This window comes from Gymnoscopelus microlampas (genome assembly GCF_963454915.1).
Source record: "Gymnoscopelus microlampas genome assembly, chromosome: 22".
Classification (NCBI taxonomy): Eukaryota; Metazoa; Chordata; class Actinopteri; order Myctophiformes; family Myctophidae; genus Gymnoscopelus; species Gymnoscopelus microlampas.
In genome coordinates, this window is record NC_139959.1 from 20,179,623 (window position 1) to 20,200,837 (window position 21,215).

Here is a 21,215-nt window from a genome sequence, read left to right on the forward strand (position 1 = left end):
ATGAGTAAAATGTTAGCAAACTTTTCCTTTCACCCCCTTGAAGGGATGAAAGGAAAAGTTTGCTAACATTTTACTCATATTATTATTCTTTGTTTTTGGTACTTATATTTTTTCCTCCCCCCCAGATGGTCCACATGGGGAGTTCCAGGACATCACACACCACCACCCTTTAAAAACGCCCTCTCTCTCCTGCTCTCGTCCTGTCCAGCAGCACCTGAAAAAGTACTCACATGTTTTACTTCAAAAAAGTAAAAGTATCAATACTGCAATGCAGAAATACTCTGTTACAAAGTACAACTTACAAGTCTGGTATTCAGAATTGACTTGGGTAAAAAAAGTACAAAAGTATTGGTATCAAAATGTACTTAAAGTACCAAAAGGAGAAAGTATTCATTATGCAGAATGTCCCATTTCACAAGTTTTCAGATGTATGAAATGTGTACAAATCTTTTGAAAATAGCAGTCGCATGAGCTTGTAGATCTTCTATTGTCAAATGGCCTAAATGTTATGGGGCTGTAGTGAGTAATGAATGTTTTGTAATGATAATCAAAATCTACCAAGTAACTAGTAACTAAAGTTGTCAAATAATTGCAGTAAAAGCACAATATGTGTCTCTGAGATGTAGTGGAGTAGAAGTAAAAGTACTGAAAACTGGAAATACTCCAGTAAAGCAAAAATACCTGAACATTGTACTAAAGTACAGCACAGCAAATGTACTTTTAACGTTACTTTAATTTCCACCATTGCTAAAAACCATAGACTGTATAGCTAAAAACGCGCTCTCCTCCCGTCAAGCAGCAGCAGCGCACCTGTACAGTGTGTCCGTGCGAGGCCGCCGTCGCCATGGGTGACAACATGTCCAAGAGGCTGAAGCTGGTCTCTGCTACTGAAGCAGAGATGGAGGAGCGGTCGTTTATCAACCCTTACCCGGACTGTAAAGACCCCCAGGGTGGTCTCACCACGTCAGGCTCAGGCACGGGGGAAGAGGAGGACGAGGACTGCCATAATGAGCCTTTTGACGCCAATGGGAAGGTGAGAAGTGTTGTTTAAAACCCACATTCACCTGAATGTTTATGATAGTGCTAGCCTCGATACATGACTGTCAGTCATGGATGAACTTCAACATAGTGTTTGCACGTTCTCCCTTTTTGGCCCGTACATCTACATACACGTTCATATTTTATAATGAAGTGCTTACCTCATGGCCACGGATGTTACAATTATGTACGGGTCCTCAGAAGTACCAGTATCTTCCGTATTGTTCAATAAAAAAGCATTTTAATCCGATTGGCGGCTATTTATTTTCTTCATCATGCTTTAAACTACGTGACCCTATCGGTTGGTAGGTGTACTGCACTCTGATACACTATAACTCTATGAGAAAATGGCCACCGATCGGATTAAAATGTTTTTTATTGAAGAATACGGAACATACGGGTACTTATGAGGGCCCGTACAAAATTGTAACATCCGTGGCCATTGGGTAGGCACTTTATATTTGAAATCTGAACGTTTATGTAGGTGTACGGGCTCTAAATGGAGAAAGTGCAAACACTATGTTGAAGTTCATCCATGACGGGACCGTCTTGGATCCATGGCTCCGATAGTGCTAACTAAGCTAGCTAACATACTGTCATACTGATATACACACAGTCAAGTGTGCTGTATAGCCCAGTGGTTCTCAAACGTTTTCTTGTCCTCGGACACCCATCTGAAAAGATGTCATGTCAGGGACCCCCGTAAGAGAACATTATGTGTACATTTTTTTTTACAATTATTGCCCAAAAATATTCCACAATAGTTCTATTTGAGATGTTTCACAATGTTTCAAAGATAGTCCCAAGTATAAAATTGTGTCGTCACAATCATTTTAACCGAGCGAGCATTTTTAACTCAAATATTCCTTGGCATGAAAAAGGTTGAAAACCACTGCTGTAGAGTATGTGGAGAAGTGCACAACAGCTCACACCAAGTTATTATGTTTGTGTAGGTTATGGCTCAGCCTCATTTTTATGTGTAAACATAAACAACTTTAAACATCTGGCCCCTGCCTGACTAGGGTTGGGATGGAACCTTTAGGATTTTTAACGATTCCAGTTCCTTAAAGGGATAGTTCACCCAAAAAAAAACAATTATTTAAATATCATTAGTCACCCCATGGAGACTTGAATTCATGGATTATGTTTTTGTTTTTGTCGCATTCCTAAGCCAATAATTTGATGACCAGCGGACCGGTAGGCAGCGGTTTCGGTAGGAAAGACAAAGGAGACTGTTTGTGTCTCCTACCGGAACCGCTGCCGGTCATCAAATTATTGACTTAGGAATGCGACAAAAAACCCAAAATATCCACGAATTCAAGTCTCCATGGGGTGACTAATCGATAGAAAAAAAGTCATTTTGGGGGTGAACTATGCCTTTAATGATTCCCTCTTCACGGTTCAGATTCCTAAACGGTTTCCTTTAACGATTCCTATAGGAGGTTCCAAATGGACCCTTACGGGTCTGTAACTCTGAGAGTGTACAAATGGCCCCTTAGCGTCCGTTTGGCTCCATTTGTACACTCTGAGTTATGGTGGTCATGAAATGTAAACGTTTGAGAACCACTGGTATTGTAATTGTATAGCAGACGTGAAGTCCATATGCCAGCTCTGACAGTGTGATTTAAAAACCCGGTTCCAGAAACTGTTCCAAATGTGATGGAACCGATTCTGGTTCCTCAATATTGGATCCGGTTCTGGATCCCAACCCCTATGCCTGACCAAGTTACACCATTCAAAGTAATAGGGCGACAGAAGGGAACAGGGCGGCCGTGTCCATAGAGTTCAAAGAGAAGTGGCGCCATGTTCTATTCGGTTCCTCAAGCTAGGCTATATTAGCTGTGTTGTGCAGAAGTTTGTGTTTGGTTGTGTAATGCCTTGCTTAAATGGAGTAAATTGTTCTAGACTAGAGTTTGCTGTAGGCAGCTATGCATCAGTCATTCAGCGCTATGGAAGAACAGTATACTGTAGGCTTACATCATAAACGGTGTCAGAATCACCTTAATTGTCACATCACAGGTTTACAGGTGTAAAACAGTGGGTGAGAGTCGTTTTTGTGCAAACACCATCATGTCTCAATACTAGAAAGAATGGACTATTTTAATGAATGCATAGCAGTAATTGCAGAGCACTAAATAAACTAGGCAGTAAAGGTCTGTGCCTTTTTGTCCAGAAATGCAGGCTTTTGGAATGGCATTCTAAACTGAAGTCATACTCATGAATAACCCACCAGGTAAACCAATGACCTTTTTTATTACCCACTTAGTGCAGGTGAATCCATCATTGGCTCATGGGTCACATGATTAATCAAGCTGCCATCTATTGAAGGGTATAAAGGATTAGGCTAATTGAGCTGCATAGTCAATTGCGTCAAACACATGCAATTCAATTAGAAAGACTATTTTAGCTGTGTATACTGTTTTTTTGGAACAACTTCCTCTGCTTATTTATTTACTTAGATAAACTTATCAAACTGAAAACTAAGGCTGGGTTCCCATTGGACGTGAATGCTCTGCAAATTGTGTTGAAACTTGCCAGCATGTTTTCCTTCTGCTGCCCATATTCACTAATTGAGGCGTTCATATCGCCCACGTGTCAAGTGTGAATTGCAGCATAAAGCTGCTTTCTGTTGAGTCTGTTTCAAGATGAAAGCGAAACAAACCACCCAAAAATTATAGCATAAGTGTATAGTGTTTTATTGCAGCAGTTTTTAAGATAACATTTAAAATTGTAGACCGTATAGCCAAGAAAAACTAACGAAGTGGGTAGTAAGTCCAGTATAGTGTACAGCTGTAATTCTTAAAGTTATTAATTCCAAGGACCCCCAGTATGGTATGCATTTAGGCTACGGACCCCCATAACTCAGTGTTCAAATGGGGCCCAAATGGACCCTGGCTCCATTTGTACATTCTCTGATTTAAAAGGTCAATTTGGTTCCTAACTATAGAACGTCTAGCTTTGAACCCCCTCAAGGACCCCTGTTAGTCCCTGGACAAGGGCTGCCACTTGTAACCGATGTTACACAGTGTACGGTAGGGCTGGGCGATGACTTCACATCAATATCACAGATTATTTTAAACTACTGAACAATTTCATACACTTTTTTTTTTGAATATTGCCCTCGCCTCAGTTCCCTGACCCATTTAGTTATTTTTTTGTGTGGTATCCATGTTCTTGTAACATACAAGCGTGATATCAATTCTTTAGTCGGATGACGGGCGGACTTTCATGCTGCTTGTTCGTAATCATATTGGAGAAAAGGCCTGGTGATTTAAGCCTGTGCTTCTCAAACTTTTTCATGTAAGGACCCCCAAAATGATACGTATTTGGCTGCGGACCCCCATCTCAAAAATATTTTGTGCCACGGACCTCCAGAAGCAAAGATTTGAGTAAAAACATGTCGCTTTAAAATATATATATTTTCTAAGATTATAAAGAAAAGATATATCTTTAAGCACAAATGTTCACGATTTTTCAAAAATAGATCTACAAGCTCACAGCGCATGCATGTATATCTAAAACATGGTGATGTTATATTAATCTTTGACCCATGTGTGCATGCCTCCATTGTGATAAGACAGAAAAATCATTTAAGGCAGACGGTATGAAATCTTTTAGTTTGGTTGCTCATGTAATCAACCCAGCAGGTTGTGTTGTGGCTTTCATGTCTGCAGCAAACCAACACAGAGAGAACAGTGACAGCTGAAGTGTTTGCCTTTTTATGAATATTCTATTGTTAAGGCTGAACAGTACGCTTGTTTGTGTTCCTCCCTTGGAACGGCTTTCTCTCTTTTGTCTGCCTGTATGTATCCATGGTTCTGTTCTGTGTGCCAGCCTCTCTTCTCCCTCTGTGAGCCTGCAGTACTGAGGCAGAGCGTTCTCTGGTCACAATCCAAAGACAGAACAGATGCCAGTCAGGTCCCCTGTTCTTCTTGAAGCTGTTTTTCCAGCTCTCTCTCTCACGCACGCATGCACGCACGCACGCACGCACGCACACACACACACACACACACACACACTGGTGTTCTCCTCCTAAAACGTCTAGAGCCAGGGGGCCACTTTGAGAATGGATAAACCACTGTATCCATGTTCATGTTGGCTATGCAAAAATAGCAGATGTACAAGCTCACAGCGCTTCACTTCGATCTACGCTGCAAGCTTGTACATCTGCTATATTTTGATGTTTGGGGGCTCTCCCAGTGAAACTCATCAGTGTGAAAAGAAGTGTCTGGCAACTCTGTTTGTATCAGCGTAGATGAAAGAGATCACAGTACATTGGCCACGACTACTTCCCCAATAATAGCTGGCATATGAGACAGCATTCTCCATCTTGTGTATACTGTATCTAAATGTAGCCTACGGATTCAGAGGGTGAGCTAACTCCACATTCATGATGATGCGTTCACAAGGCTTTGGAGCCCAGCATCAGCCTGGCCTATTAAAGGGCAAATGGAGCCTTGGGTCTGGCTAACTTAAACCAATTATTCAAGGCAATTTATTTCCTGAAATGAGGTCCCGGTGCAGAAGCAGTGGGGTCACAACCTTTTGGCCAAAATGTGAAGGAATATTAGTCCTTTCAGTTTATGGACAGCTTTTGGCTGGTTTCAAAAAGACGGTAGCCTAGTACGTAGGTCTTCATTGGCAGATTCAGGGCCAATTATAGCTTAATGTATTAGGATGAGATGGTAGAAATAACAGGTGTGCAACTTAGGCGGTAGGTAGCACAGAAATTGTTCTATTAGAAATGTTATGCCAGCTGCTGCCATTTTTCCCCAAAGCACAACATGGCATTATTCTATTGTAAATTGTAGAATTATTCTATTCTATTTATTCTTTCATTTATAAAGAACATTTATAAATGTCTGTCTGTCTGTCTATCAGCCTTTTGACAAATGAATCCATTTCTATGGTATTTGTTGTTATTGATTTCTCATGGACCAAGATCATTGCTCTGATTGTAAATACGTACGCAATACGCATAGAGTAATTTGTAGTTGATTGGGGTTGGTTTCTTCTCCAGGTGAGTGCTGCCTTCCAGAAAAAAGTCCAGAATAAGATTAAAGACCTCCTGATACAGATGGAGGAAGGTCTGAAGACTGCCGACCCTCACGACTTCTCCACCTACACCGGCTGGACAGGTCTGTTCTGGTCTTACTATCTGACATGTAGACTGAAAGAACGAGCCCAATCGATGGTCTTGAAGGGCAGATCCAAACCAATCTATGTCCCCGCCTCGCCTCCCCCCCCCCCCCCCCCCCCCGGCCTGTGCACGGAGCACGCTGACGTCACCAAATTTAGAGCGACGCCCCTCTGCACTCTGATTGGTTAGGAGATAACAAGGTCCTAAGACCAGCGTTCCTGCAACGTTCTCCCAGCCTTTTTTTCTTTTGAAACAAAAGGCATGGGTTTCCGAGGCTATCTGACATGTGAGACACGCTGGCCCAAAATGTCCCTCTCCCCAGGGATGAAATGACGAATTGACATTTAATACTTGATACAATTATTACAATATTATATCATATTACAGGATGTAACAGAATCGAAATGAAGAAGAAAAAAACCCGCCATACATCATAAACGTAGCTTCCGATCTGCGCTCACTGTTCTTAGTTTTAATTTTATAAATGATAATTTTGCTGCATGTAATCTTAGAGAATGTTAGACCTACTACAAGGCACGTGTGACACCCCTCAACTAGAGTTGTTCTGATACCGATACCAGTATCGGGAAAAGCTGCCGATACTGCCTAAACTGCTGGTGTCGGTATCGGTGAGTATGCCAGTCTGTGCCATTCCCATACCACATCATTTATCACATGATGATATGTCATTTACAGTGATCAATTATTTTGAATGCTTCAGTTGATATTTATATATTGTTTAACATTTGTATTTATTCATTTATTCAATCAGTGGTTCTCAAACTTAAAAATTTCAAGGACCCCCATAACTCTGAGAGAGTACAAATACATTTGTACACTCTCAGAGTTACAGACCTGTAAGGGTCCATTTGGAACCCCCTCAAGGAACCTTGAGAGTCCCTGGACCCCACTTTGAGAACCACTGTCCTAGATTTCTTTTTAAATGACACACTATTATCGGTACTCGGTATCGACCAATACGCAAGTTACAGTATGGTTATCGGAATTAACATGGCCAGACTAATATCACTTCGGTGATATTAGTGCAAATAAATAAAAATGCCTCTGGTGATAATCCCGCCCCATATTTGCATACTGGGCCCTGATTGGTCCCTCACTACTTTCGGAGGGAGTGAGATCCAATCGCAACTGAGCAGTGCCAGACCAATTTTTATTTTTTTGCAATGGCAGATTCGTCTGGTTTCCAGGCTACTGTATATCGGAATCGGTATCGGGAAGGGAAAAAAATCGGTACCTTTCTACCCTCAATGTCTGTAGCAGTGTGGTTCAACTGGTTATACTGTCAAATAGTTCTGTAGCTTCTCTCTCTGCCGTCTGCCCCACAGGCATCGCACTGCTCTACCTGCAGCTGCACCGCACGTCCCAAGACGCCGCCCACCTGCAGAGGGCGCTAGATTATGTGAAGAGAGCCCTGAGGAACCTGAATGGCCGCAAGGTGACCTTTCTGTGCGGAGACGCGGGGCCCCTAGCGGTGGGGGCCGTGGTCAATCACAGGCTGGAGAATACCGCCGACAGCGAAGATTGTCTGACCAAGTACGTGTTATTAGTTAATTATCTTAGTTATCAGATAATTAGTGCGATTAGTAGGTTTTTGTAGGTTCTAAATGTAGTGTGAGGTCCCTTTGGTTGAGCTGGTCATGTATGCAGATGTCATAGTGTGCTTAGGTCAGTGGTTCGCAAACTTTTTCATGTCAAGGACCCACACATTGACAATTATTAGCCCGCAGACCCCCATTTGAAAAGATATGCCAGGGACCCCCATAAGAGAAGGTTTTTACGGCTCTAGCTGTGATTCTCAACCAGTTTAATTTCAAGGACAGCCAGTTTTATATTTACTAGGCTACAGAACCCCATTTAATGGCATTTCTATCTCTGGGACCCCAATTTATATTGTAAAATCAACATTAATTTAACTTAACGGGTCCATTTGGTTCCATGTGTTCACTCTCTAAGTTGGTTCATTTGGTTCCTAACTATCTATCATTTAGCTGGGGACCCCCTGGAACTCCCTCAAGGACCCCTGGGGGTCCCTGGACCCCACTTTGAGAATCACTGGCTTAGGTGACATGCTAATGGTGGTACTATGGTGTCTGAAAGGTGTGGGGTGCCAGTGGGTTCGGACCCAACAGTAGGTTGTGAGATGCTCTAACATAGCATAGCCTTTTATTAAAGACATATTGTTATTAACACATCGGGTGCCGATCACGGTCTGAACCGTGTGTTTACATAGTAGCGCTCTGGTGCCGCTCACGGTCTGAACCGTGTTTTCAGTCTTTTTGTTTTTTTTCGTTTTTCTCCGCACGGGTGGGGCTAGAGCAGCTCTGGGAGTACCCATTGTGATCTTGAGAAGGAAGGGCCAGATAGATCACCGGAAACAAAAACATGGCAATGTCGCAATGTAGTGAAAGAAAGGAGCCGTAATATATTCTGCTCAAACTGGTCTTATTCTGGTGTGGTTTGCTTCTGTTTATCCCTAATGGCCACATGCTGCCTCCTGTCAACTTCCTCCTCCTGTTGTGTAAAACAAAACTTATGAATAATGAAAACAAATTAAAGTGTGGCAAAGCAATCTAATTATTAGAGATGAGGCTGGAACAGGACATTCATTCTTCTCAACTCTGCTGTTATCGCACAGTTTAGGTATACAATGACAGGTGTGATTAGGATTAATGAGCCGCATTATTATCGCTGGCCCGGCCGGTGGCGGAGATTTTGTTTTCGACCTTGTGTGTGTGTGTGTGAATCCAGAGCTACAGTAATCTCGCAAAAGGAAGACACCCCAAGCCTCAACTTTCAAATCAGCCTCACGGTAGAGCTTTATGTTTAGGCTTATAACTCTTGAACCGTAGGTTGTACAATGGATATTGTACAACCTACGGATTCCTTGGATCAACTACTCACATAGGCATTGCACATTTCCATCTAACTAGATTTTCCACAATTTAGCATTTTCTGACAATGAGCATCAACAGCGTTTTGATATTCCCTGCTGTTTGCCTGTAATTGGCTTTCAAAATGAGTGGGAGGGGCTTATCTCTTACCACAAATGCTAAATATCATGTATGCAAGATTCAATGAACCCCAAATTGAACTTGCATGTTGAGGCTCTATAGAGCGCACCTCCACCTTACCTCTGTCCATAGGGGAACGGCAAATTTGAAAAGTTGAACCGTATGTTGTAGAAAGGCTAATTCCCTCGTAGCTTCCCCGGGTCCTGACGGCTTCAAACGACGACTTACAGTGCACAGCCCTGAGTAGGCGACCTAGCCTGGTGGAGATATGTGCTCCATGGAGCTCCCCTGTCTAGTTAACAATGTACTGTAATGCTGTAAGCACTGTGCCTTATAGACTGTTTATGTAGAGTTAGTGTTTTTGCATGTTGTTTGTGTACGCCTGCATGCACCTGTGTTTATATTGTTTGTGTGTGCGTGTGTGTGTGTGTGTGTCAGATTGCTTCAACTACAGAGGGCGGTACTGAGTCCAGAGGCAGACATGCCAGATGAGCTGCTGTACGGTCGAGCTGGTTACCTCTACGCTCTGCTCTATGTCAACAAGGAGATAGGACCCAACACAGTGGAAGATGGCACCATCTCTAAGGTGACACACATAATGTCACATTACACCAACAACAGTGCAGGAATGCACTACTTCCTAGTTGGATTTTGAGTGGCCAGAAAAATAGATCGATTTCAATGTATTGATGTCAATGGGAGATCCATCGGATGCCACTACGTAATATAATTCCCCCCCCCCCCTGACATTGTGGTTTACCGTCACGATTTAATCTTGTTTGTCAGGCTGCTTGTTTGTGACAGCGAGTAAGCAATACTCGGGTGCATTTCTCATGTGCGACGAGCAACACCCACTCATGCAGACCAGAACTACATTGATTGCCATTGACAGCCACTGTTATGCATCATGTTGTCTTTGCTTGCTGTTAACTCTTTCCTCTTTCACTGCCAGACTTATTTCTGGCTGCGTGCACCCACTGCCAGCGATTTCTAGATTTTCTTACCTTTTGAAGTAGTCACAGAATATTTATCTCCAGTATGATCGATCCCCTGATGGTTGCTAATCACAAAGGGTTTCATTGTGCTTCCGAGAAAGAAAAAGTTCGCTTTTATACGCCTTTGAAAATAACATGTCTCGGCCAAAAATACATAGTAAAAAAAAAAAGTACACAGGAGGCGAGATACAGGATTTTTAAGTAATAAGTTAACTAGGAAGTGAATGGAGCAGTACATCTTTGGATCGCGTTATCTCTGGTTCTGTGTGAAAAAACAAAAACAAAAAATATATATTTATATATATATATATTTTTTTTTCCCAAAAAGTCGTCATAAGTCGTTCTTGGCAGCCAGGGCGTTATGACGACGATGTCTCGTCATAAGTCGTTCTTGGCAGTAAAAGAGTTAATAATGCTTATTTTCAAAATGTACTGCTACTTTGGCGAATTTCGCACAACACCGAGCGCTGCCTGTAGCTGCGGTGTCGCGGTGCGGAGTGCCAGCCGCTTGACACCGCAGTTATGATTGCCGCTCTGTGGATTCGTCTATGGAAATAGATGTTAGCAGCAGTAACTTGCATCGGTGAGAGCCCCATCCCCTTCTGAGAACTAGCCGTGGTTTCAACCCCGTACAAGCCGCGGGGCTTCACCTCGTTTCTCTCCCCTGCTCCAGCCAAGTGAGAATTAAGCCGCAACCTCGTTGCGTGGCGTGCCCCGCCCCAGGGCCGCATGGGCCAAGAATAGCAAGTATCTGAGTCAGAGAGGCAGGGAGACTCCCGAGGAAAAACACATGGAGAGAGACCGAGCGTGCAGGTCCTGCTAACACTACACGGCAGCCTCGCTTCCAGGGGGTCCCCAGCTGAATGATTGATTGTTGCCAATCAATCATAAGGGTCCATGGTCCTTTTGGGGTTTTCAGTGTAGACTGCAGTCCCAGAGATAAAAATCATATCAAACGGGGCAAAAGATTGCTAATCACTGCTCTAGATCACACTCTTTTTATCCCCCCCGTACACACGCACACACAATTCCTACAGGTCTGAGATCTATGGAGAGGAAAGCGATCATGGTGATTATCATCTCTGTAGAACAACAGGATTATGGTTGTTCTGTAGATATGAGGCAGCTTAACATAACAGGACACGATGATCACTCTTTTGGAGAAAGCCTTCAGCTATGGTTTTAAAGCTGCAATCTGGGATTTATTTTAATTATTCATTTATTAAACCACTCTGTCTGTATGGTAGAGTATGTTAATACAATATAACTAGTAAACCTGCAGTGGTTGGAAGTGGTCTACTCTTCCTCTTCCTGGTGTCGGATAGGACACAGACCAGTTGACATTATTGATGTCAATTAACTTAATTGAAGCAGACAGCGCACTGGATTGGATACTAGATGCACCGCCGTCTTTATTGCAGTTCAGACATCATTGCAGTTACCTCTCATTGTCGGGAGAGATGTAAAAGTTAGGGATTGTAGCCAGATTGTAACCGCATATATCCAGAGATGGCAATGTTTAGGATTACCATTTCTGGAGCCACATGAACATCTTTCTGACCTACATGTATAGGCTCAAATCTAGCCGGGCACAGGCTGGGTGATGTCTTGAGAAGCGGAGTGTGAAACACAATAAACAGAAATGTTGTCCTGGCGCTCCAAAGAGCATTACGTTCTTGAGTTCCTGTTTCTATAAAGAGGATATGTGAAACCCGTACTGGGGAGCATCAATTAGGCCAAGGGTTCCCAAACCTTTCAGGTTGTGAAATAATCATATTTGAACTGGGGACCCCTCACCCTGACAAGCACTTGGAATTGTAGGCATTACATTTAGTTTGACTCAGTGCCACAGATAAATATTGTGAAAATAGCCAAACTACAAGCTCAAACGCCTCGCAGGCGTTGTGAGCTTGAGGATTGGCTATTTTCACAATGTTTGCCTCTTTCTTACGTAATATTTGCCCAATTCGGTTTTAAAAAGGTCTTAAAAGTCATTCAATTGTATCTTTAGAAATGTGCAGATACCCTGTATACACTTATACTGTACGTTGGTTTGTTTACCGTTGAATGAGAAAATAATGTTGCACATTAAGCTAATCATCTGTTTACCCCCCAAAAAAAACAAGTTTTGGATCCACTAAATTATGCATCACTTCACACTTTGTCAAGCACTCCAGCTTTGAGTCGACTACACCGCACAAAACCACTCCACTCTTACTCAGACCCCACCCCCCCCACCCCTCTCCTGTGCCCTGTTTTGTCCTTTTACAATAATTTTGGCTTTTTCACCATCTATTAATAAAAAAAAGCTCAGATGTGTATTTGCTTCAGTTCTACAATTGTCCAGAGACAGCCGGTTATAGAGGCAGCTTCATCATCGAGCTGTACCCACACATGAAACCTGATTATGAGAGTGACCGTGTTGCCAAAGACACCCCCACGCAACTTACCCTCGCTTCAATACTAACAAAGCCAAAAAGATTTTGTGTGCGCGTACGCGCAGGGCTGGGTGTCATGATTCTATAATAGATAACATGATTATTGCATACATTTTTTTTGCATTTTAATTTTCTGCTCAATTAAAATGCATGCACACACTCTCACTCCTGCACACATTGCTGCAGAAACTGCAGGACCAGCTGTCCTTATTGGTGAGGTGCCACACACACACACACACACACACACACACACACGCACACACACGTGCCACACACACACACACACACACACACACACACACACACACACACACACACACACACACACACACACACACACACACACACACACACACACACACACACACACACACACACACACACACAGGTGGTGTGAAGGTGTCAGCAGCTTGTTGACAAACACCCGGTATTGTGGTCAGACATATTGGATGTGGATATTATGGTGACAAATGGAGGAATCAAGTTGTCAGGAGTGTGGCTTTGAGCACATCCGTCTTTCTACAACAACCATTCATCATGCCATCATCTGTACGCCGCCCCATAACACCACAACACAAAGATTACCGCGGTAAATCCATTTTATGAGTTGATGAATGGCATTCTATATTAACCACATGAACCCCAGTGTCCCTATTCTGAGTCATCATAATAGGCAAACATTCAGTGAAAATAAAAAGGGCAATCTACACGAGCTCTCAACGCGTTGCGTTGTGCTGAGAGCTTGTAGATTGGCTATTTTCACCAGACATTTGGTGTAGAGGGGAGGAAAAAAGGAGGGGACCAAGCGTAGAGCCCTGGGAGACCCAGGTCAACTAAAGTATATAGGTTTTAATTGGTTAAGTGCAATATATTGTCATAGGTTGCAGAAGTCATCTCCCCAGATGCAGGTTTGCCGGGTTTATGATCCCATCCCGATTTTTATTTCTCTCTCAAAAGACTTGTGAAGTATTAATCTGCAGCGTTTGTGATGTTTCTCCCATCTTCTAATGTATTTATTTATTTTTATGGCAAAGTGTGCTGACAGGGTTTTTTTGTTTGTTTTGCAGCAATGTGCGTGTTTGTCTGTATTTGTCTGCGTCTCCTTGCATGCATGGCTGCATGACTTATTCGCCTCTATTCTCCGGACCCGTCAGTTTTATGTTTTTGTGCCTTTTCTGCTGTGAATTTGTACTCTGCTTCAACGAGGAACCTCGGGGCTGAGGGGGAAGAAAACAAAACCCCCCACGCTCTTTGTTTCCATGTGACATATTTTAAATTTTGGTTATGATAGGACTGTTTAGACATCTCTGGCTAGTAAGCCCAGCCTCTGAGGACATTTGACGGCTCCGGTTTAGTTTTTACAGCATTTCCACATTTGTTTTCAATCATAGAAGCGTCACACGTACAGTATATACTGTACGTGTATGCCTCGCCTTCGTTGTACTGTGAAGATGAGAGCCATCTTGACTGAATGTGCACCACTGCCGCAGTCTGAATGCTGCAGATTTCTGCTATCAAAAGAAGTTCTCCAAAGCTGTGCAACGGTATCACTTCCCTAGTCTCCCAAACAACCATGTGATCTCTTGCTTGTGTGTGTCAAAAGGGAGATACTCTTTTGTTTGAGAGCCCTCCAAGTGGAGGTCCCAGCAGCTCAGGTGTGAATCCACTGATTCAGCGCCTTGCACAAGGGCACTGCAGCAGCGAGGGTAAACGGTTCCCTGCCCTCAATTTTCTCTAGTATGCAGACTATGCATACTGTGTTGATACCTTGTCAGCAGCATAAAATGAACTCCAAATGGGCTTTTACTTCAGGAGTGCTATCCGATGTAGCCTCTAGACCCTGTTGACAAACTAGCTGCTGTCTCTGTCTGGAGTAACTGTATCTGTTGCAACTCCACTGTGTGTGTGTACACTGGTGATGCATTAGGGCTGTAAACAAATTAATTCCCTCTAAATTAGATCGGTATCCCTCTGGGGTGGCTGAGGACTGTGTGTGTGTGTGTGTGTGTGGGGGGGGGGATTGCAGGGAATAGACCCATGTGAGTGAGGGAATGGATGAATGCCCATAAATGTGCCCTGTCACAAGGGAGGAGTTAAGTGCTGCAGGGTCTCTACCCCTTATATTTCTCAATCGTTCGCTCTCCCTTTCTTTTGTCTGATTTTTTTTTTCTCCTTTCCCTATACTGCGGCATCTCATTGCTTTCTTTGTCCATGTTCCATTATATCGGTGCCACTCCCCCAACGTGTTTCTTTCTCAGCGTACCTGCCTCTCTACAGGCCTCCCTCTCCTCTCTTTCTGCATCGCTGCACCTCTCCTTCTCCTCATATCTCGGTTCGCCCTCTCCTTTCCTCTCTGTCCGTGTGTGTGTGTGTGTGTGTGTGTGTGTGTGTGTGTGTGTGTGCGTGCACACAGAGACGAGAGGAGGCACGTGGACAACAGAAATGCGCTGTATCACGCTTTGCGTACTAGCCCGGCCTCCCTCTCTCCACCCCTCGTCCCTCTCTCCACCCCTTCTCCCTCTTCCCTCTCTTTCTCCGTTTCCCACCTCCCTGTCCCTTTCATGCCTTCTTCTCTCCTTCCCTCCTCCCTCTCTCTCTCCCTCCCTTCTTCCTCTCCGCCCATCCTCCCTCTCTCCTTCCCTCCTCCCTCTCTCCTTCCCTGTTTCCCACCTCCCTGTCCCCTTCACGCCTCCTTCCTCTCTCCTTCCCTCTCCCCTTCACGCCTCCCTCTTCTCTTCTCACCCCCCCCCCCTCTCCCTCGCCTCTCTTTACCCTCTGCCCCTTCAGTCGCTCTGCCTGTCCTCCCCGCTGACCCACACCCCTCTCTCTCTCTCTCTCTCTCTATCCCTCCTGTAGTAGATGCAGTCAGTGTTTCAGTTCAGCGTCATTAGCGCTGTAGCGCTAACAGGCAGTCGTATCCTAAAGGAAATCCATAAGAGCCTGTGTGTGTGTGTGTGTGTGTGTGTGCGCGCGCTGTAGGCTGCTGCTGTAATTGCTGCTTTTCTTACCCCCGTTCTGTAGCATCTTCGCTCAGCTTCTCACAATGTCTTCCTCAACATGGAAGGCAGTGGTGTTTGGACCACTGGCCTTCTGCTTAGCTTCATGGCCATCGGTCGCGATCTGTATCATTTTCTTTCAAGCCTAATTATTAGTATTAATGATTATATATCATTCATTCATTTGTTGATATAAGCTTTTACAACCGGTCTCTGTGTGTGTGTTTATGTCATAAATTACTAACGTTACAGGCTGGCTAAATTAAGTCCCAACTTCAACATTGGAGCCATGCCGTTCCCATGTGAATCCCAAGATCCGCATGATTAGATTTCTTTTACGGTATATTATAAATGTACAGTAAGTGTACATTTGTGAAAAATCTGAGTGCACCGCAGAATCACAATTGAATTGATCATTAAATGAAATACCTCATACTATAAACGGCTCCATTTGATCCATGACTCTTTACTGTGAGAACAGCTTTTGGTTCTGTCTGCAGACAAATCTATACTCTGTGTAGAACAGCGGTATCGCTTAAAGCATGTGTGTCATTTTAGATTTTTCCGTTGGCTATTAACACATTCACTGCCATTAACAGAGATCTCCGTCATTTCAACAAAATAAAAATGTATATATATATATATTTCTTTTTCACACAGAACCAGGAGATAACGCGATCCAAAGATTTACTGCTCCATTCACTTCCTGGTTAAAGTATTTGAGAAATGTTCTGTATCCTGTGTTTACCATGTATTTTTGGCGAAGCATGCTATTTTCAACTGGGTATAACAAGCGAACGGGAGGTCGCGATGAAATTATTTTTTATTTTACGGAACCCTCCGTGATTAGCAACCATCAGGGGATTGATCATACTGGAGATAAATATTCTGTGGTTCTTGAAAGATTAGTCAGAATGCTTTAAAATGCTGGCAGAAGCTACAGCCTGTTTTAGAAAACCCCTGAATGTGTTAAAAAATTGCAGATTTACAAGCTCACAGCACGTCGCTGCAAGCTTGATTTGATTTGATAATTTATGGTACAAATTCACAGAGGTGCACAGTACAGTATATATCAGGATATCACAAAAAGTCCAAGGACTTATTTCCGTTGAGGTCCCACATAAATGATTACATCATGGTTTCTAACTATCAACACACTTGCCATTTTACCTTAACTAAATTAAAATCATTGCAACAACAGCACTCAACAACATAGACATTCATACAAAACAAAGCACAATAGACCAATAAATAAATAGAACATTACATTTATCGCATCCAATACCAGTCATACAACAAGACCAATGCAGACCAACAGGGGCCCCTGACTCTAAACTAACTTGCCCATCAGCCATCTTTTTAAAACTATTTAGTGACTGTGCACATTTTATTTTGTGTGGGATTTTGTTCCACTCCTCCGCCCCTGTGTATTGGAATGAGCTTTTACCTACCTTGTTCTTTTAACTTTGGTGGTTTAATTTTGTATATCTGCTGTCTTGTTTGAAAAATCTTGAAAGTGTGAGAACTACTGATCTAGAAGGCATTTGTAGAATCAGTCTCAGGTCTTAATGGGTTAAATGAAGTGATCTTCACCGTCTTACGATGGAATTATAATTAACACCATTGGTTCCTTTGTGTTGTCTGTAGGTGGTCACTGCCATTCTGGAGTCTGGTAAAAACCTGTCGGCAGAGCAGAAGAAGACCGAGCGATGCCCGCTGCTCTACGAGTGGCACAAGAAACAGTACGTTGGCGCAGCCCACGGCCTGGCTGGCATCTACTGCATGATCATGCAGGTAAGCAGTGGGTAGGATGGAAGGACTGTAGGGCTGTCATAATTACGTCAATTTTACTTGACGATTAATTGTCGCTCAAATAATTGCGATCAATGATTTTACATTGTGTTTCTGTCGTTGAACATTGGAACAAATTTAATTCTGTTTCTTCGTGTAAAAGTCGTTTAGCCATGCATGCAAGGAGACGCGGACAAATACAGAACATTTCTGTTTGGCTTCTAGGCTCCGTAAACTAAAGTTGCACAGGGAAGTTATGACAAATAACTTGCATATTTAACAACTTTATACTTAAGAAAAAAACATGAATAGTGGACATAGCCAATCTACCAGCTCAAAACGTGTCGCACGATCGACTGTTTCCACATTTTTTTTAAATGTTTGAAAATATATGAACATTTTGATGATGATATGACAATTATGCAAAATAGTATTGCGATTATCTCAAATAATTGCAATTAGGCGATTATGTAATGTAATTGTTGTTAATTTGGCCTACCATGCACTTTCAAGGCTACTTTCATCTTGAGTGCTCACATCCCCCGGTATGGACTAGTAAGCTGTATTTAAAGAGTCCTACAGTAGCCTCTCAGTGATTATTGGCAGCAGCAGCAGTCAGCTCTGCCAATCAGTCACCAAGGAGAAAGATTAGGTCTAATCTGGCCCCCTGAATAATACATGATATTTAAAATATTCAATGAGTAAACGGCAACGTTGACATGGCACAATGCTCAGCAATATCGCACAGCGTTCAATAGCTGAGTTTGTTGGCTTATCACTTGCGCGCACGCACGCACACGCGCGCGCACACACACACACACACACACACACACACACACACACACACACACACACACACACACACACACACACACACACACACACACACACACACACACACACACACACACACACACACACACACACACACACACACACACACACGTGAATGTTTGTGTGTGAGTTGTCTCTTTATCAGCTACACTTTCAAATCTAATCTTTTATTTTATTTTAAAAGCCAACCGCTTCAAAATGAAAGATTTATATAGAATACAGAACCACCTATCCCCTGCCTTTCGACTTAATGTAGATTTATTGACAGTAAAAAAAGAAGGGTGGCCATAGCTGAAAGGGTAGAGAGGCCGTCTGAGGGAGAATGTCCCAGGTTCAATTCCTGGCCCTGGCTATGTGTTGAGCTGTCCATGAGCAAGACACGTAACCACTAATTGCTCCTCGTAGAGTGCTCAACATGACCCGATTATGCAGCCATCAGCTAGCCTGGGACCAGACGAATCTGCCAGTGCAAAAAAAGAATTGCCCTCTGCGATTTGGGTCTGGCCCCGCTCCGTTGTGTATCCATTTCCTGCTCCCGAAGTCTGGGGTGACTAATCAGGGCCCAGTATCCCAATATCGGCGGGTTTATCACCTTTTTTGGAACAGTGACGTACAACGCAAGAGACTGTAGTTGGTTGCATGTCTAACCAATTGCGTCCGTTCTTTTGAACCCACCCCTTGGAAAAATAACCTCCTCATAGAAGCACCAGACTCATATCCACGCAATGATATAGTCTGGCCATGCGAGGCTAGCCATCAGCTGGGTGAAGCTGAAACTGAATTTTCCACACAGGATTAAAACGGTGTACATTACTGCATTAAAATTGCTTCTCTGGACCGAGTAGAGGGGTTCATACCCTACCAGATAACCTAAAGCCTGGTGCATCAACTTCACTTGCTGGGTCTGTCATTAGAGGCGTACGTACGTCGGCATTACCTTGCTTTGGTTGAAAAAGCAGTGTGTCCTATATTAGAAGAGCCAAGTACTTCTACACAGCTAATTAATGTTAGGACTGCAGTAGCTGAGTGGGTAACAAGACCGCCTGGGAATCGCAAGGTGACAGGGTTCACCTGCCCTAGTCTATTTGTCAAAGTGTCCCTGAGTGGGAAACTTAACCCCCAACTGTTCCCCGGACCCTGTACTAATAGCAGTAGTTCTCAAACCTTTTTGACGCTGGCTACAGCTGCACTTTATAATTTCACAAATCCGAACATACTTGACGGCACAATGCGAGCTCATTCGTCGTATCTCTGATATCCTCGCAAAACATTGAAACAAGTAAAGTAAAATTGTTTCTCTAACGGTTTCTTTGGCCCACAAGGCTAAGCAATTTTGGTTTTGCCTCTACCCCTGAGCCTTCTTTTCTGCAAGTTCGTCCACGTCCCAAAGGGAGCCAGACTGTTCCAATCACAGTGTGAGCTCAGTAGCATCTGTACTCAGATAACGCAGCATGGTGTGAGTGCAGTGTAGAGTAACTGAAGCCCTAGTTGCCAGCCATTTTCCTCAGTAGTGTCTCAGGAAAAATAAAGACTGTTGCTCTTGTCTCTTTGACTTGTCTCCCTTTCTTACACTCCTCTCAGCTTCGCTGATGACGCAGATTTGCTTAAAAAAGAAAAAACCCATCAAAGCATCACAGATCTCATGCATAGACAATGAACCTCAGTACAATGTCTGCTTTGCTGAGCTATATCAAACGTCTGCTCTTTAAAATAAACCTTAAGAAGATGACAAAAATGCTGTAATTAGAACACGATCAAAGTCTTTGAAAAAGATTGTGAAGCGTGGGCTTGGATCAAAGTACCGGAAGGGAGTGCAGTATGTTCTGCTGTGACAGCTATCTTCACATAAGCGAAGCGGTCACCAACTGTGCCGTTAATACCCGTAAAGCACTTCTTGTTGTAAGTCGCATGACCAGCTGTTATTGCTGCTGAGCTGATTGCTCTTGATTTCTCTCGCTTTTCATAATATAACATTGTCTCTGTCGGGTGGAAACCTCATATGTCCAAAACTGTAACTTTTTTTTCAAAAACATCAAAAGTAGCAGATCTACAAGCTCGAAACACGTCGCTTTGTGCCGCGTTTCGAGCTTGCGGATCTGCTGCTTTTTGATGGTTTTGTGTGACCCCTTAGTATGATCAAGTAGGGATTTATTTATTTTTTTAAACGCAAAAAGTTAAAATATGGGGATAAGAGGTTTCTGCCTGACAGCAACAATATCATATAACGTGTATTGTAGAAGAGAAAAAAATTCCATCACCAGTGAGTTATTTACAATGTTATAAAAGCCACAATAATGGAGAAAAACCTTTTCTGATCAGTGTTTGGTGCCACTAGTGCCGTTGCATCAGCGGTAACAAATTCCCTCTTAGATTGTGATCTCTGTGTACAGCGGATCTAACACAGATTAACAGAGGATTAGTTTTCTTAGTGTTGAGTCAGATTTTGCCCCTGTGTTCCGAAACACAGAAGAAGATGTTTGTGTGGGCATTTCACGGTCGTAGATGTCGGTACAAGGGGGGTATCTCCCACTTCTGGAACGGAAATGGTCACGATTTATTCAATTCCATAGCTTGGAGGTAGACCAGTTCTTTGGCTTAAGAGTGAATGGAAAGCGTTAGACTTTCAGTCTGTGGAGAGCAAGTCCAGAACCATGTATCCTGATGACTACAGTCTGTTGTGTCTCTCTCTCTCTCTTTCTCTATCTCTCTCTGTGTGTGTGTGTAACCATGATGCTCTATGTCCACACAGGGTTAGAATGACACGGAACGTCTTTGCTTCTTAACACCAGGCATATGGCCAAGGGTTACTTGGGGTTAGAATAATGCTTCATATATCGTTGCTGTCGGCCAGAAACCTCTTATCTCCATATTCTAACTTTTTGCGTTTTTTCGTAAATTAACGACCTACAGTACTTGATCACACTACAGCGTCACACAAAAGTATCAAAAGT

At 43.2% G+C, this 21,215-nt stretch overlaps 1 protein-coding gene across 1 annotated transcript in view; it reads left to right on the forward strand.

Annotated features, from left to right (window-relative positions):
* The first annotated feature begins 838 nt into the window (after positions 1-838).
* lancl2 (LanC lantibiotic synthetase component C-like 2 (bacterial)) overlaps positions 839-21,215 on the forward strand; it is a 32,562-nt gene continuing 12,185 nt past the window's right edge. Inside the window, exons 1-5 of the mRNA XM_084049029.1 lie at positions 839-1,033; positions 6,059-6,176; positions 7,525-7,732; positions 9,649-9,796; positions 17,287-17,433. Coding sequence (XP_083905155.1) covers positions 845-1,033; positions 6,059-6,176; positions 7,525-7,732; positions 9,649-9,796; positions 17,287-17,433 — 810 coding nt within the window. The 5' untranslated portion in view covers positions 839-844. The remainder of the gene's footprint in view (positions 1,034-6,058; positions 6,177-7,524; positions 7,733-9,648; positions 9,797-17,286; positions 17,434-21,215) is intronic.